This window comes from Eublepharis macularius, chromosome 13 (genome assembly GCF_028583425.1).
Source record: "Eublepharis macularius isolate TG4126 chromosome 13, MPM_Emac_v1.0, whole genome shotgun sequence".
NCBI lineage: Eukaryota > Metazoa > Chordata > Lepidosauria > Squamata > Eublepharidae > Eublepharis > Eublepharis macularius.
Genome location: NC_072802.1, coordinates 39,963,654 through 39,982,011, shown reverse-complemented (window position 1 = coordinate 39,982,011; position 18,358 = coordinate 39,963,654). Strand labels below are relative to the sequence as shown.

At 42.9% G+C, this 18,358-nt stretch overlaps 1 protein-coding gene across 1 annotated transcript in view; it reads right to left on the bottom strand.

Annotated features, from left to right (window-relative positions):
* Positions 1-70: 70 nt before the first annotated feature.
* MCF2 (MCF.2 cell line derived transforming sequence) overlaps positions 71-18,358 on the bottom strand; it is a 105,305-nt gene continuing 87,017 nt past the window's right edge. Inside the window, exons 22-31 of the mRNA XM_054996769.1 lie at positions 17,617-17,742; positions 16,874-17,095; positions 10,577-10,669; positions 8,683-8,761; positions 7,783-7,846; positions 7,500-7,606; positions 6,436-6,548; positions 5,838-5,950; positions 4,897-4,997; positions 71-1,986 (exon numbers count right to left, since the gene is read on the bottom strand). Of these exons, the coding sequence (XP_054852744.1) occupies positions 1,946-1,986; positions 4,897-4,997; positions 5,838-5,950; positions 6,436-6,548; positions 7,500-7,606; positions 7,783-7,846; positions 8,683-8,761; positions 10,577-10,669; positions 16,874-17,095; positions 17,617-17,742 (1,059 nt within the window). The 3' untranslated portion in view covers positions 71-1,945. The remainder of the gene's footprint in view (positions 1,987-4,896; positions 4,998-5,837; positions 5,951-6,435; positions 6,549-7,499; positions 7,607-7,782; positions 7,847-8,682; positions 8,762-10,576; positions 10,670-16,873; positions 17,096-17,616; positions 17,743-18,358) is intronic.

Here is an 18,358-nt window from a genome sequence, read left to right as displayed (position 1 = left end):
AAAACTCACCATGCAAGACAAAACTTCTTATATACATTTCTTTATTTAACAATTTGTAATATATATATATTTAAATATAGATTTAACACATTTTTACAATACATTTACAGTATACATAATTTAAATTTTTAGGCAAGGGAACTCTCGTCCCCCTCCTGTGTAGCTTTAAGTACCACATAACATTTGCAGCTCAAGTGGTAAATCTGTCTACTTTAAGATGTCACAAAGGCTTTGTGCAAAGTTTTAAAAGTCTAAGACTGTACATTCAGATTTGCAGACTTAGGTGATTCCTTAAATAAAACTTTTACAATTCAGAACTAGGAAGATTAAAAGACCAAGATGTGTCAGGATGAGCACAATGTGATTGTCAAGATAAAATATTTAGGTGTGCAGTTAAAAAGTGCAGCCTTCACAGCAGGACTGACTGGCCCTTGTGTTGTGATATTTCTACCCCTTCTTTATGTGTCTAACAAGACAGCTTCTTTTAAAGGGAATATAGTTCTAAACATGAATATCACTGAAAAATCCAATAGGAATCCTTGCGACTTGATGATATTTCAAATGAAGTATCTCTTCGTTTAGAGTAAAATGGATCATAATAGGCTTGTGTTCATATTGGGCGATATACGAGGTGTAGCAAACAGTGTTGAACTAATACATCCAGGACCTAACGTAATGCTTGACTGTCAAATATGATCAGATGACAGCTCACCCTCTGCTCAACAAAAGCCTGCTATGAGATAACCACCCCAAAATATACTCATGTCATAAAGCAGCTTTGTGATACCTCTTGAAATCACAAACCAAAAGTCAGATTTTTTTTAATGCCCCTTTTTCCTGTGGCCCACAAGTATAATAAATTGGCCAAATGAGACCATTCTTGGTTACTTTTTGCGTTCATGCACTCATTTCCCATCTTATATTGTTATGAGTGGGCTCACCACAACACCTGCCCCATTTATTGATGCCATTGCATTTGAGATTTGTACACATCCAACCATCTGTACATACACAGCATACAAACAGAAAAGGAAATACATGGGCAAAGCACAAAAACATGACGTAAACTTCATTAAAAGGAAACCATCCCAATGTCAAGTTCTTCTCAATAACGATGCTGAAAAGTACAGTCTTGCAACTACTACATTACTTTTAGTGCAAAAGTGGACATCAAACTCAGGTTATGGCACACGTCTTCCAAAAAATCAGAAAGCATTCAATGTAAACATGGACACTTTTTTAGATAGCTTGGGAATACCGGTGAACCCAGAGTGACTTTTAACAACCCTGAATTGTCAAATCAATAAGGTCTTGAGCCACAGTCCATAGATGTCATGTGCTCTGGAGCAGACCTCTAGTGCAAAAGGAGAACCCGCTCCTTCTCAATGTTATTGCATCGTTGTGCACCCGCCAGCACCCCTAAATGGTCTATATGCAATTAGAATATTCTTGCACTAATTCTAGAAAAAGAATTGACCTAACTTGAAAATGTAGCTTATCATTCACAACTACTATTCAATTTGTGACCCTAGTCAAGTGCAGCCAACCTGATCTATGTGAGGTTACAAAATAAGGTAGCGCTTTTCATGCCTATGAACACAAGTTACTCAGTATCTGAACAACAAAAAAAGATAAAGAAAAAATTAAATTAGTTCTCAGATGAAATCTAGTGGATGTCATGGAGAGGAGGAAAGAAGTTCCATCAGCATGTCAAAACAAAGTGGCTCAGGGTTTTTTTAGTGGTGGTGGGCGAAATGAAAAGGTCAAAAGAATGGCTTCCGCTGATGGTCACGTTCAATGTTGGTGAAGCTGTGATATGCAGCAAAAGTTGATGGGTGACAGAACAGGGTAACTTCAACCACTGAATGCTCCCTCTCTCTCTTTCTTGCAAACAACCAGTTCAAACCTCCACTGCGGCATTCAAAATGACATGACTGTTCTCCCTTCAGGGGGAGCTTAACTTTCTCGTCTTATAAGGGGCAGCATCTATAAAGCAACAAAGATGGATGTTAATGTTCGGAGGACGGTATCCCAAGAGTACACAGATTCTTGCTACCCCACAGCATTCTTACATCACAACCACATCCTCTGGCCAAGCAAGAAACCAATGAGCATTAGGGAAATTCTCAACTGGATTTTGGAGTTCTAAGTTGCTTGGTTTTCTTTGTGAAGAATCGATACTTCTGTTGTCCATATTTTTAAAGAAAATTTCCAAGATTTGCACAGATTAGTGCTTCCTACTGTTCCAGGTCATGTGCATCTTTGTCCTCTTTGATGCCAATGGGCAAGTGTACATTCATAAAACACTAAAACAGGTACACTAAAGTTGATGCCATCATACATACACACCATACAAAAAGGACCTTGTTACAATCATACACACAGTCAAAGTTCCTTAATATGAACGAGCATACAGCTAGAAGGGGAGGGGAGTTCTTTCAACTGAAAGAACCGAAAGCTATGGCAAACTGCACTTAACCCCAGAGTTATTTTTTAGAAATTCTCTTAAGTTAAACCAATATTAAGGCAGAGCAGAAGCAGTGCAGAGAGAAAAAGAACATCAGAGGAAGGAAACAGAGTGAATTCTACTCATCTCTAATAATCACGGATATCAAATGGGAGATTTAGCTAAGTAAAGACCAGAGTTTCCCCTTCAGCTACTAAATGGCTCAGCGCTACACATTGGTTTATTGCTTCTCTGTAATCCAAGCAGGAGACACAGAGTAAAGAAGAACAAGCCACAAGATTCTGTTTCAAAAGCCAGCAAACAACTACATCCAAACATCTCAGCTTTCCATTGAAACATCATAAATTAAGGCTACCGTGCAAAAGCTTGCGACTTAAATCCGTAAAGTGCATTAAAAGTGCAATCCACTTATGCAATAATTCTGACTGGCCACATACTCCACCTTCTACCTTTGGACTTGAAAAATGTTAACAGGCAGGCTTGTGAAAATCTGAGAGACTTTCCCAACAGTACTGAATGCACGAATATACAAAACACACAACTTTGATCCAAATCCCTTCTAAGAAGTGAAGCTCTTTCCAGAAGTTTAATAAAGCCAACAATACATATCGTGATCAGCGCATTGAGCATTACTGATTTCTGATGGGGAATGTACGCTATGCTCCCACTGGGATACTGTCCAATGAGGTCATACTTCCTTAGGTGCCTAGGATGGTAGGCATATTTTATGGTGAATACATGCCAACATTACAAAGCTGAGGCCTTACAAAGCATGCTGTTTATGGATGGCAGCTCAATGGGGATTTGATCACCCTTATTCTGGAAGTTCCAAGCAAGAGTTGGCAAACTGCAACTTCTGCGTTATCTTTGGCATAATAGAGGATGATAGTGGGATTCATTCATACCATTCCAGTTAAGGTCAAAATAGTAATTTGGCTTATATATTGCAACTGTAGACATCTATGCCCACTCACATAGATGAAAGAACAGAATGATTGTAAAGCACACCAATTCATCTTAAAACTGTCTTTGATTGGACCACATGGGGTTAGCAACATGGGCCTTGTTACAGTGCTACTTGCTGCTTTAATATAATTTTGACGACTGTGGTAGGGAATTCCTTTACAAGAAGGTCCTACATGTAACTGCAAGTTTCAGAGCCGTCTGTATGGAATATATTGGAACCTCCAGATAAGACAGACATGAAGTTTCATACTATGTCATTTCCTGGTTTTAACAAAACCTTTGCTTATGGAATTCAAGCATGCGTCTAGCCCTTAAGTCTTGAGGGAGAAAAAATAACCCTAGGGCCAAGCTGCAAGTGCTCTACTAAAGGCTTCAAAATGAAATGAGATTCCTATGAGTAAGATTTCCAGTAGTCAATGGCTGCCCCATATATCTGTACTGAATGGGACTCACAGTCACTCTCTGATTTGTGTGTGTCTGTCTCTATAATCTGCTATTCTTATTAATTCCAGGTGAAAGTGTATCTTGCTTCTCACAAAGGATATCATCCACATCAAAGAAATTTTGACAGAGAGGTCCAGTGTGCTGGGGGGGTGGGGGGGAGGCATTCATCACTCTGTAGGAGTCCGGCAACAAAAAATCCAAAATTAAACTCAATTCAGCTGACTAAATACATTTTCGTTTATTTGGGGAGAGGGGAATGGTAAAAGCTTTCTTGGAGGGGGTATGCCCCCTATTTACTGTATTTTTTAAAAGGCACTGTTCTAAGAATATTTATGACCATGACTATATGATGAATGACAGAAGGCAGCTTTTAAGCACAGTCAAGTCATTCACATAAAATCTTAGCTGAGCATCTTAACTTTCAATACAAACAAGCCAGCATGCTTCTCATCCTTATCAAGAGAGAACCGGGGGAGGGTTCTGCCAAAGGATAGGAAACCAATAGAGGATCTGAATGTACATCCCTTTAAAGCAAGGAGTAAGGGATAAGGGATAATTCCCCTAGACACAATCATCAAGTGTTTAGCCATCAAGTGGTGACTTGCATGTGTGAAACAGCCATCACAGATCAAATGAAAGGATAGTGCACAGGTGACTTCCTGTCAATTCAAATGCAAAATCCCCTCTAGTTTGCATTTTTAGTTAGAGGTAATAAAGTGATGTGAATTAATTCTAATCCTTCTGCAATTATTATAACACTTTATATAACTAATGCACTGCTGGGCAGGAACCTAAAAAGCATAATAAGTAAACTTTTTAAAAACAACGTAGGTGATTTGAGTGTATCCTATTGCTAAATTTTTGAAGCAGTTTATATTATTGATTTTCCTTCTTATCATCAAAATTAAGATGAAAGCCATGTCTTCCTCTGAACAAGCAAGCAAGCAAAGCAGCCCACACCTCCACAGGCCCACACATTTCAGTTCTGAAACAGTTCAGAGTTGTTCATCCCAGGATACCTGCAACTCTGGCATTCCGAAACCTACAGTCCCCAAGGATTATTTGCAAGCTGTTGACAGGAACCCAGCCTTCTTTCCTTTGATTGAGGTTTTTTATCAACCTTTTAAATTTAAAAAGAAAAACAGAAATGGTGAAAAGGACAGCAATTTTTTAACACAGAAGTTAAGCACACAGTGTGATCAACAGAAGCCCCTTTGCTTGGTAAGACCATCTACTTCATTTCTGTCATCTTCCTACAAAGGACAGAACATTTTCCCCTTCATTTTATCCTCACAACAACCCTATCAGGCTGAGGGCCAAGCTACAAGTGACGAATGACACTTGAACGGCAAGTGGATTGAGTGGAGCACAAGTGAACAGGGAGAAATACACTTGCCGTTCAAGTGTCATTCGTCACTTGTAGCTTCGCCCTCAGACACCAGCCTGAGCTCACCCAGTTAGGCCTAACTGCACGATACCGGCGTGTTCCCAGGTCCATCACCAGTAACTGCTGAACCAATATGCACTGGGAGTTTCTTGAGGTAACTTGAGTCAGAACAGGCCTTCCTCCCACCTGTGCCATTTTCTTGACCTGAGACGGACCCCGGGAATGGCTATTTGTCCCACTGCAGCAGATGTAAGCCCATAGGTTATATGTATGTTTCCCTGATAGGTTAAACAGTGGGTCCCCCAAGGATGTTTCAGGTCTGGAAAACGATGGGTGTGTGTGTTAAATCTTTTCCTTGTGGTTCAGATCTGAACAGGGCCCCCATGTTCCTGGGAATCAAATTTCACCCACTCAGTAACTCCCAGAGTTTGTCTACTGGATATTCCTTGGGGTGAGCGCAGGAATAATGTATTATTTATTTAGGCCCTGAGTGGGGATTTGAACCCAAATCTCTCTAGTCCTGTTCTGACACACGACACTGGCTGTGAGGAGAAGCAGCTCTGGAGTACGTACCACTGCCCCTCTCCATCTTCATGCAAAAGCTGTATCACGTCCCCATTTTTCACCAGCAAATCCTCAGAGTCTCTCTTCTTACAGTCTGCTAAGGCCTTATATTTTCCTGGTGACTGCGGGATGAAGAATTGTGGGTAGTCTAAAGTTAGATAAGCCAATGCTTTTTAAACGATTGTTTTACCAATTCTTTTTAATAACAGATTTTATTTGTGAACCGCCTCGAAAACTAGATAATTTGGCAGGAAATTAGATACTGCCACTTTATTTTCTGACTTTGTTGTTGGGTTTTTTTTTCTTCTGGTATTAACAGACTTTTATTAGTTTTATTTTTGAAAGATGCTTGTGAACTTTGGAAAACCAGCATTCACTCTTTTAAATACAATAAATTTGGGAAAAGGGAGAGAAAAGAAAGATTGAGATGACAGAGAAAATTAGTAAAACAGGTAAAGTATCATAGATATCACATGCCAATGATGCCCCCCCCCCCCCCCCCACAACGCTTAATAAAGGGAAACATGCTGGGCATAAAGACCTGGTACAATTTCATTCATAATAATTTTGAGGCTGTGCTAGGTGCACTGCAAAGGATTCAACCAACCAGCTGATTTCCATCTTCTTCCTCGGTATCAGAACATGTTGAGAAGTAGTTTTGGCTAGACCAGTCATCAAGACCTTCACAGATCTCCAAAGAATGAGACATTCCTGGCCAAGCTGCAGAGAAAAACAGATGATTATAAAAATTGCTTAAGGATACTAGCATATATCCCCCAATTCAAATAATGCTGTTTTTTTAAAAGAGAAAAGGAGTCTATAAGCCAACCCTCTAGTGTATGCTCACAAAAGTAACATCTGACAGACACTCTTACCCCCACATTTGTCAATTCTATCAGCTGACAATCTCAGGTTCTCAGAGTACTGCCTGTTCTTAAAAACTGTTGGATTTCTTCAGCAAGGTCAGCTCAGCAGCACTTCCTGATTTATTTTTGTGGGGATGTATTTCAAAGGGAGAAGCAGTGCCCTGGGACTCGTCTACTGGGAGACACAAATAGCTAGAAGGTGTAGTGTGAAAGTGGAGGACTAACATCTAGGACAGTCCCCTATCCATCAGCTCTACCAAGTTTCCCCAGCCTTTTCTGTCTTTGGCAAGGTACCAACAGATGTGTATCTATTGATGGCCTATATGTGCAACCCACCCCCCTAAAGCAAATAGCGCCTGCCTAGGTCCTCCCCCTGCATATGGTCCAAACTCGGAAATGAATTCCCTCACATCTGACTATCAGAATCAAAGTTGGGTTGGAAAACCCAGACCCTACATGTTACAAACTGTAACATATAGTTTCACCCTAAGTTTCTAATGCACTCAGTCTGGAGTAACTTTGCTTAGGACTGCATTGTAAATATTCACATGCAGGTCTGCCCCCCAACATACAGCAAGGATCCAAACCTCTACGTTGTACAATTTGAGGAAGACCACATCCTGCCTACTTTTTATTATATTCCTCTAGGGCTTCCCTGTCTTTTCTTTGGGTTCTCAGGAGAAGGTAAAAAAATGGAGAGGCTGCCCTAGGTTATACTCTGAAAAAAAAAGATTATACAGGGCAACATGCAGGCATCTGAAAATTATCTACCCAGATGGGAAAAGTATGTTCAAAATTCTCATACGTCTATTTGGCTTGTTCTGAGGTGAGGATACAACACTCTCCAAGGCCACAGGGCTGGTGCGTTCAGAATCATTTTCCTCTGAGCTTATGGAAACTCTGGGCTGTTTCCTGAAACAAAACAGTTTAGGCCATTAGATGAAGCAAACAGCAGGTGACATCCACAAAACCCAGGGTTTTTTTTTTTAAAAAAATATTCTCTACAGTTCTAGACATGAACACTTGCTGCTGAAATATTTTAACCCTACAAGCATGTGCATGTGTGTGTTTAAGCTCATCAAACTTACCCATCATTCAATGGGGGAGAGAGCTGAATCGGATCTATACAAGATGGTTGTTGCAGCTTCTCCACTGCAAGTACAATGCAACTGATATTAGTAAAGGCCAGGTTCCATTGAGCCCATCATTTCAGTCCCCACAGCAGCCAATCAGATTCCCCGGAACGTAGACAATAATCCAAAATGCCCTTCCCTGTTATGCCCCAACCTGGGGGCAGGAGAGAGTAGGATGACAGTGGTAAACAAAATGCCCCTCCCCTCTCAGTCTGAAGCCTGATTGAGGGTTTATGGTACCTCCCCCCACCTGCCCCTCGCTGGTGAAGGCCCTCCAGGCTCACAAATAATGAAGAGCAGGCATAGCGATGTCAAGCGTTCAAACTTCAAAGCACTGTATAGTAATTATCTTACAGTAATCCTTATAACAACCCTGCAATAGATCGGTCTTATTATCATTTCTATATTGCAGATGGGAGGCAGAGGCCCAATCCAAATCAGGGATTTGTAGCTCAAATTCCTAGCCGAACTGCTGTCTAAGGAAAAGAGAAGGTTTAGGAAGGGAACCCCTCAAAAGGAAGCTGGCTTTGGAAAAACAGAGCAAATCTACTTTTTTGCCAATGAAAACCAGAGGTGGGGCAGTTGGGTATTTTTGGAAGGGGAGAAAAGTTTTTTTTAATTTCTGCTTACTTGTGTTTAGTTTGGCTTAGAAAGCCATGGCTGTATTTTGTTTTATGGGTAATTATGCATAATTTGCATAAATGTGGTATTTCTCTGTCATTTTATTGGTGAGCTGTCATTGGCATTTGGAAAGACAGTATTTATTTCAATAAATAAATCAGCAAAGGGGAAATGCAGAGGATCTGCTCCCAAAGCAAAGTGTGTTAACCTCTCTAATGTTTATTAAGAATGTACCTTTGATAAGTTCTTGCTGCTTGAACAGAATTTTTCGGATTTCATTGAGCCATGCCATCTTCAGGTCAAATGTCTGAGCCTGAAAAAAAGAAATTTGTCTGAAATCAAGGTCTGTTGGGATAGCCCTGTCAGTCTTTTACAGACAGGAAAGAGAGTCATGCAGTACGTTTAAGGATTTGCTGTGGCAGAAACTTCCGCAGACTTCACCAGAGGCATGCAAGGGTGTTCAGTGGACAAACAGTAGCCACTATAGACGGCCATTGTGTTTATATTGTACACATTTGTGCCTTCATAGAAGATGTCAAGGAATGGATCTCTTGCATTTAATTATTGAAATTATTCTGATTTCAACAGCCATGGGAATGGCCAAGGACTTTTACACCCCACCTCTGATCACCTCAGGTCTTATCCAGTCTCTTAGATCCCCCTCATTTAAAAAAACCAGATTCTCAAGTTCTGCACCCATGACAGCATTTTGAGCCTTTCATCTGCTACAGAACTGCAGCAAACACATACATGTTCTATTGTGCTTTCCTATTTTGGATGTTCATCAAATGTATGAGCCATATGGAGTATTCAGTGGTTTAATGGAACATATATACATGTCTGGTATGAAGTGACAGGCACCCTAGGAATCACACTGCAAGTCCCATGGATCAGTCACTGGAGTGACAGCTAAAGACTGTCACTCCAGCGATATAAGGTAGGTACTTTGAGTGCAGGGGTCAGGGTCAAAGTACTTGATTTTATGGCTCTCGATTCTGGGAATGAATAGCTCTTTTGCATGCCACTGATTTGTTTTATTAGACTGTGAATTGTTCAGTCCTGTAAAATACATTGTAGTCCATGATCCTCTTGGCCTGGGAAGTCTGGTGATGCTGAAGGACAAAACAGGTGCTATCGAAGGACCTGAAGTTCTGTTGCTTTCCCTCATGTTGGGCAACTCATTGCTAGGGAAGCCACCCAGTTTTCTTTCTGTGCCAACAGGCTTCTGGCTTTCCACTACTATATTGGCTAGTTTGCTTTCAGTTTTCCTGCCGCCAAGATCCCCATCTGCTCTTGGCCCAAAGACCTGCTAGTAAAGACGTGCCATACTTTTCTCATGCAAGTTGAAATCCTTGAGCACAGAGCCAACAACCAACATATGGCATGGTTGGGAAGACTGACGAGTGACTGCTGATTACTGTGAATATCTGCACAGTAATGTTATCACTTTGGGTTTGGGGTTAATTTTGTCACAGCTATGGCTTTGATTGGGATGTGTGGGCCAAGTGTGGAGAAAAGCAGCCACAGCTGAAACAGAACACTCCACAGATGAGTGCCACCAGAATTAACTCTGATGCTCCTCAGAACGGGACGCAATTCAGCCTTTAAGTGGCTTTTGTTTTACAGAAATGGTATTGCCAGTTCCTGCCGAGCAAACAAACAGTAAAATCGTTTGAATGCTTCTGAAGGAGGCATTTTCCACGGATGAGAAAAAAGAGAGGAACAAGACAGTGAACCATAACAACGAGCCATAGATCTCTGCTGAAGTTGCCAGTCACTCCAATTAAAATGACCCCAAATTTTATTTTTAGGTAAAGTCTACCACAAGACATGACAGCCATGAGATGCCTTTGTTTTTTTAAAAAAATTAGAAGCGTCTGAGAATACAGCCATTCATGTACATTAGCAAAGGCAAGCCAAATGAAGCCTCCATGATGAGCAGTACACAAGTACGTGATGCAGAGCTGTGTGTATGTGTGTGTACACATGCATTCAAACAGCAGGGCATCATACACTACCTGCAAGGCATCTGACTGGGCACTGGTGAAACCCTATGCCCAACTAAAAGGACTTAATAGTCTGATCCAACAAATTCCTATGTTATTATGCCATTTAGAAATCAACTAACCTGCACAACGTACACTTCTTCCCGTCCACTGTACCAAATCTCAAACTTCCGATGGTCTCCTTTCACATTTTCAGTGATTCCAACAGCATTCATCTAACACCCCAAAATGCACAAATAAGACAAGAAAAAAACAGTAAGAAAAGAAAGATGTACAACTTTGGCTATAAACTGGCTGCGTTACAGATCATTCTTCATGTGAGTTTTTGCACAGAATTCTGTATGGAAAAAAGAACTCCCCCTTTACACTGGCAGCTTTATTCAAAAAAGTTAGCCTGCATCACAAGAGAAGGTAGCTTCTGTGCATTCTGCAAACCTCCCTTTCATGTTTTACTGGAGCGGCACGGGAAAAGAGCAGCCATGCATCTTGTATGGTATACGAATTAAACCTGGATCATCACTCTTTTAACTTCGGGAAAAAATGGATCCATGTTCTCATAAATATTATAGAGACAAGCAGGCAGTGCTTAATATTTACAAGGAGGACACAAAGTCTCAGGCCTCCACAGGAGAATGGCCACCGGCCTACTTCATGACTGTAAACATGTGAGGACTGGCTGTGGCAGCTTTTTGGTAAGGAATGGTACTTTATAACATGCTCAGAGGCACTTTTCTTTGGTACTATGTATTACTTTATAGTTACTTAAAATTATAATTACTTAAAATGGATGTTAATGAGTAGGTAAGGCACTTTATAGTATTCCTGAGGTGGGCTGGGCATTCGTTACAGAGAAATTTCCTGGTGGGCCATTGCCTTACAGGCTCACTGGAGGCTAGAAGCAAGCCAAGCCAAGCCCCAGAAACTCTGCCAGCATCTAATGGGGCCACTTGGCTCAGACACTTCACTGCCAGTGGTAACTGGGATTAGACCAGTTATCTCCTCCTGTACCACTGACAGTTTGTGGGGAGATGCAATGGGCAAGCTAATGCCCTTTGGTGGTGCCACTGAACTCAGTGGCCCCTACAGTGCTGGCTGGCTGGCGGGCTCCAAGGTCACTTTCTCTTCCGTCCTCCCCTGCAATAGTCTCTGCCACACAGACCTAAAACTTAAGAAAAGGCCGATGTCACAGGGAAGGGAGAGGGGTGGAGACAGCCAGGGGAAGAACGTGAATTTGCTCCAGCTGTATGTGCATTTAAGGATTTTTTATGTTTAAAAGAAATCATACATGAGCATGGTTAATGAGGGAAGATCTTTCAAGATCAATGCACTTATGGAGAGGCCAGTATTGTGAATGGGAGGAACAGAACCGCTTCTCAGTGAATGATAGTTATTACTAAATGCTTCAGTATGCCTTCAGGGACTTGGGGAAGGAGGCAGAACCTCAAATCAACATACCCTCTTATATATACAAATGATACATTTGCAAATAGATGTTCATTTTATAGTTTGCATTCTTCTTGCCTAATAAAACATTCTGTACCCTCTGTGTACACACAAGACTAATGTCCGGCATTATACAAAACCGGCCACCTGGCTAATTCCTTCTCTTTTCGTGGCAGGGAAATCAGCAACGATGGGAAACAGCCTGAGAAAACAATTTGCAAATTAAGCTTTGCTTCAGCAGCTGCCCCCTCCTCCCCAATTTGTCAGGTGCTGCAGGGCAAACGAACGGCACAAAGGCCTGCCTGCTTCCATTGGATGTGGAAAACCAGTTGAACTACAGCAACCAAGCCATTTGTGTGCATTTATTATTTAGAATTTTTAATGCTGCTTCTCCAAGGAATCTGCCCAAGGTGGTGTTAAGCACACCATTCTCTTGGTTAAATAAATAAAAGCTTCCATGTTTCAGTTAACTTAAAACTGAAATAATGGGTGCAAATACATGACAATGAGACTGCAGGAGGGCTGACTGAGGAAGGATTGAGGCAAACTAGAAAGACTTTCTTTACCATTAGATCCAGAGGAGTTAGCCATGATAGTCTGTAACAGCAAAATAGTAAAGAGTCCAGTAGCACCGTTAAGACTAACCAACTTTACTGGAGCACAAGTTTTCAAGAAACACAGTTCTCTTTGTCAGATGCAGTACAGTAAAGTTGGTTAGTCTTAAAGGTGCTACTGGGCTCTTTACTATTTTACCATTAGAGTTCCTGCCTATGGCATCTCACATAAGAAGAGACTAAACAAGAGAGGGGCAGGGGATCAAACAAAGGAGGGCTGAGGGATAGTGGAAGGGCAAGGGAGGGGACTAGAGGTGTGCGATTCGGGTTTCCAATTTAGGATAAATATCCAAATTGGACCCGATTCATAAAAATTTGGGATTTTCAAATTGGGCCCAGAATTGTGGGGCCGCCTTTGCTCCAGCTGACTGGCAGGCTCTGCCAGTCAGCTGGAGCAAGGGAAGGGGGTGTTAAAGTTAAAGCTCCCCCATGCTGCTTGCAAGTGGCACAGGGGGCACTTTAAGTTTGCACCCTTGCTCCAGCTGACTGGCAGGCTCCATCAGTCAGCTGGAGCAAGGGCAGGGGGCAGGGCCGGGACAAAGCTTCCTCTAGCTTTTTCACTTCAGTGTGCTCTAAATCTTTATAGAGCATACCGAAGCGGTTTAAATGCCCGAAACCCAAAGCGGAGGAGAGGAGAATGATATAAGAGATTTGGGTCCTCATTTTGGAGAAAGGTGAAGTATAAATGAAGTAAAGTAATATTAACTATAGTGGAAGATGGTGGGGGGGGAATAAAAGGGAAGGAAAGCAGGTAAAGATATGTATGTGGGGGTTGCCAGGAGTAGCAAAAGAGGAAATAGTGTAGGGAATGGGATAGAGGGGAAAATGAGGTGCCTGTGGCCTCCTGACCATGCAGCTGAGCCTGGCCCAGGGGTCAGCACTAGACATGGGCACGATCTGAATTACGATTTCAAAAAAAACCTGATTTTGGCATTTGCGCCATTGTGACAGCTAATCAGTTCCATCCACGGCAACCGATTCAGCAGTCGGGGGTTTGCTTGTTTGGGACTTGATCGGATATATCGGTTTCTGTTCGGAATTGCAGACACTCTGGTGCCAGTAATTTATTCTTGGGGCAACGGAGCCAGGGGAATGAGCTGTGTTTGCCCTCCTTCTGTTGCCCTCGAAACACAAATGGAACCCCAGCTTTCCTTGATTAGTAGGCTTCCTTCCAACCATGGAGCAGCAACCCAGGGGAGGGAGGGGGAAGGGGGTGTTCTGAAGCCATGGGCACAAAGGAAAGGCAAAAGGCAGCGTGGGAGGCTGGGAGGCCGCCCGCGCCATTTGTCTTTCCCCAGGACAAGGGGCGCGTGGGCAAGCCAGCCGCCCCTTGTCCTGGGGAAAGGCAAAAGGCAGTGTGGGAGGCTGGGAGGCCACCTGCGCCGTTTGCCTTTCCCTAGGACAAGGGGAGTGCGGGCAAGCCGGCCGCCCCTTGTCTTGCGGGACAAGTGAACGGCGCAGGCAGCCGCCGAGCCACTCACGCTGCCGCCAGCTCCGCAGCGCACTGGGACAGCCAGCTTGCTGCGTGGGCGGGGGGAGGAACCCAGGAGCGTGCACGCGCGCAAGAGCCTGACTACGGTTGCCCTGGGCGCTGGCAACTGTAGATCCGGCCCTGGGAATGTCCCCTCCCTGAGGGGAGGCGGCTCGTTGCTGGGTTAAAAACTCCCCCCCTCTACTCTAAGTGTGTGTGTGTGTGAATGTCCCCTCCCTCCCTGAAGGGAGGCGGCTCATCGCCGCCTCCCCCTGCCCACCGGGCCTGGCAGCCACTGCTACCAACCACCGTTCCTATATCGCTGGAAACAGCGGGGCGCCCTCCCGCTTTGGCCTTCCCAATTCCGGATCGGAAATGGGACTTGATCGGTTAGAATCGGTGGCCTGGGTTCGGCAGCAGCCCGGATCCACGAATGGCTTAATCGGTATTTTTGGGGGGGATCGTGCCCATCTCTAGTCAGCACCACACAACTCGGCCCTAGTTTTCCCAGGCAGAGTCTGCCAGGCTGATGGAAAGAGGGGCAGCTGAAGAAAGGTTCATAGATAAAGGTAGGTTGGCTGATGAGAGAGAATGACAGAAAGAAGCTGGAAAAGGGGAGAGGCAATGGGGAATTTCAGGGAAAGGAAAGAGGAAATAGTGGGAAGAGAGGGAAATTAGATGTTCCCCACAAGTTCTTGCAAGCCCCCCACTTGTCCTTTCATATTTCTTTTTATGCTCACACCCAGAGAAAATGAACAATGCCAAGAAGCTCTTAGGACAATCACTAAGTTAAATCTCAATACTCTAAAGTTTATAAGAAGATAGGACACATAACTGCTAAAGACCTAAAAGAAAGCATACTGACATGAATTTGTGCATTACCTCACTTCATCGTTTATTAGATTTGAGGTTTATTCTACTTTGCTGTTGTTGACTGGGCATCCCTCACACCCACTCTGAGTAAACAGATTGCTCTTTTGGTTGAATCTTGTTTTACACCAACCTGTCTTTGTAACACCCCCCACCCTTCTGCTAGGTGTTTAACTAGGCCTTCCTATGTATCTGAGGAAGCGAGCTCTGACTCATGAAAGCTTATACTAAAATAAATGTTAAGGTGCTGCCAGATTCCTATGTGATCTTCCTGCTGGCATGTTTAAGGAACATATATTAGGTCTGCCTTGACTTGTACCCCCATTTAGTACTGGACAAGCTCCAGTAGACCAGCTACAACAGGCAAGAACACCTCCTTGTACTGACAGGCTATAATGGATCCACTGATAACCCCAGACATGTATAAAAGCTTCTGTGTCAAGCTTGCTGGTTTGAGCAGCTGAATCGATTATTGTTGGTCTTTGCCATCTCCTTCCCCATAGCTGTGCGTCTGATACCTGAATCCTGACTCAGTCAAGGAGCATTACCATCCTTATTCACAGAGAAAGTACGTCCATTTTGTTTTTTAAAAAAAACTAGTGGAGTGAACAGACAGATCCTCTTCATGAAGCAGCTTTCATATACCCTCTGGTTTTTGACTTGAATTATAGATCACCAAAATATTCCACTTTTGAGATCAGTTGAAGATGGGGGTGCTAGTACCTGCATCAAATAAAAACCAGACATCTCCAGAAACAATTCAGCCCTCACAGTCAGCAGTTATGCAAACTAAACCCTTCATCATGAAACTTGACAAAGTTATGGCATGGAACAGCTGGTAAGTCGGGCAAATATGAGGCATGCCCTGAGGGCCCTCATCAAACCACAATTGCTATGTTTTTTTTAAAAAAAAACATGCTGAAGACAGCTGGTCTGGAGTTGTAGAATGCTCAGATGGGGAAACTAAGGCCCAGTTCCGACCAAGTGCTCATCTCAGTCAAATCAGTCCACCTCTGGTTGAGGAACTGTATGACTGGTGGAGGAACTGTAAGACTGAATGAGTGCCCTGCTATCCCCATCCCTCACTATTTAGCTACCTCCTCATGGGGAAGGCCCTACATACTGAATGCTAATACTAATAACAGTGTGCTTATATACTGCCCTTCTGCACAGATTAGTGCCACACTCAAGAGCAGGAAACAAAGTCTGTGTTATTATTATCCCCTCAATACAGCCGGGGAGCTGGGGCTGAGAGGAATGGCTTACCTAAGGCCACCTCAGAGTTCATGGCAGTAGTGGGAGTCAAACTAGCAGAGTGCTGATTCACGGCCGAGGCAGCCACTTAACCACTACGCTACAGTTAGGGAGAAGCCTAGACTAGACAGGTAAACCTAGGGGTTGATACTGGAAGAATTAGGAGCAGACTGGTCTGCAGAATATTTGTGAACTGTGACATGAGCACCAACAGCTCCTGGTCATCCATTGATTTTATTTTATTTATGTTATTTATAATCCTCCTCACTGAGACTCAAGGTGGATTACATAGTGTAAGTCAATATGATCTACGGATGGGACATTCAATAAACTATGCAATGATTCCCCCACTACATTTTTAGCACAGATTATACAGTATATTTTTAGAAGTCTTCTAGGCTCTAAACCATGTTACAATGTGGCCATACATAAGTGTGTGAGTGCATACACACAGACACACACACAAGCAAGACTCTAGCTCTCATGACTGGCGTTGCAAGCAGAGACTAAATTACTCGTTTCCTATGTTTCCACTCTCTCCTCAAAGGATCCTTCCAAAGTAAACTAGCTGTGAGTGAGAGTTCTCTATTGATATTAGACTGTCACCAAACATCATACACTTAGAAGCTGGAGGACATACGTTTGAAGAAATCACTTACTATTTGAATTTGTGCAGTGGCCATTATACACAGCTATTGCTGTTTGCTGGAGTTTATTTTCTGATTACAATTAAAATGGAAATACTGAACTTCAAGACTTTCCCTTACTTTCAGAAAGTGCTTAAAACTATACGAGGAAGTCTTCTCGTATCCATCACTGTGGTCTTCTCTTTTCTTGCAGAACACAAGAGCTTTCTCATATAGAAACAGGTGCCTTTGCATGGGTTTGAACCTGGCCAAGTCCTTCATTTTCGTTGGACCCTTCCGGTGCCCTATCCACACACTGAAAGATCCTTGCATCAGCACTTTTCCAAGTTCACCGAGGTCTCCCTGTGGGTCATGCACAGAACAATAAAAACAATATGCACTGCACAAAAAAATCTCACAAGGTTTTTATGAAGGTAACATGGGAGGGGAAAATGCACACTTGGCTGAGCTCCTTTGAAAAAGAGAGAAGGGAAAAAAATCATCATTGTCATATAGTCTTGGGAGGTCTCCATGAAGGCAACTATTCCCCTGAATCAGTTGCTGTATGCACAGCTATCAATCAAGTCTTAAGAACTGTCTTGCTGGATTAAAACAGAAGTCCACGAAGCCCAGCATTTGGCTTCCAAGTGTGAACAGCCAGATTCCTCTGGGAAAGTTCACAAATGAGGGCATCAAGGCCTCCCCTTGCTAGCCCTCAAAATCTAGGACTCAGGGGTTTGAACATGGTTGTCCCATTTAGTTAGCATGGCAAATAGCTGTTTGAAAACACAGCTGCCCCCCACCCTGCCCCCAATGCATCAAGGTGTGGTTCTGGCTATCATTCTATTTCTATTCTGCCCCTCCCCAATCCATTGACTACTTACATCATAGCCAGTTATTGAAATCTGATGCATGGAGTCATTGACAGATTTCAGTAGATCCAGCATTGCAACCAAAGCCTCTTGGAGCTCTTGAACACCTTCACAACTCGTACTGTATTTTAGCAGTTCCTGCAAAATCAACAGTTTTTGAAGTAAAGGCTGATTCACAAATGCAGCCGACTCTTCAGGCAGACACTCACATACAGGCTCGCCACCTTATGAACTCAGTGCTGAGCAATGCGTTGAACATGGGAATGGGCCATCACTGAGATGGCACCCCAGACAAAATACTGCCTCTTATTATTCCAAATGCAGCACTCTCCAGTGGTGTCTTTTCACATATTAAGTGGTTGGCCATTGTGCATGACAATGAGGTGTATAAGAATTAAGTGCAAACTAACCCATGATACCAGCGGCGGGAAGATAAATGGGGATATAAAAATACTGCTTGCAATGTTAGATCCATTCAAAAATGCAATCCATCAAGTGACAAGTATATATGTATGAACCAGCTTTAAACGTAAAGAGATGTCAACTTGTTGATTGTTCTACAGAATCAGAGACAGAACAAGGGGAAAAATCTCTTGCAAAACATCACATTACTTTTCAAGATTCAGTTGAGACACCATCACAGCCTGGATCAAGCCATGACTGGTGTTGTTCCTGCAATCCCAAACTGGAAAACCAGTTCAAACTTTAGTTTTCAATTCTAGCTTAGATGGTGGGGCAAACACAAACTCTGGAG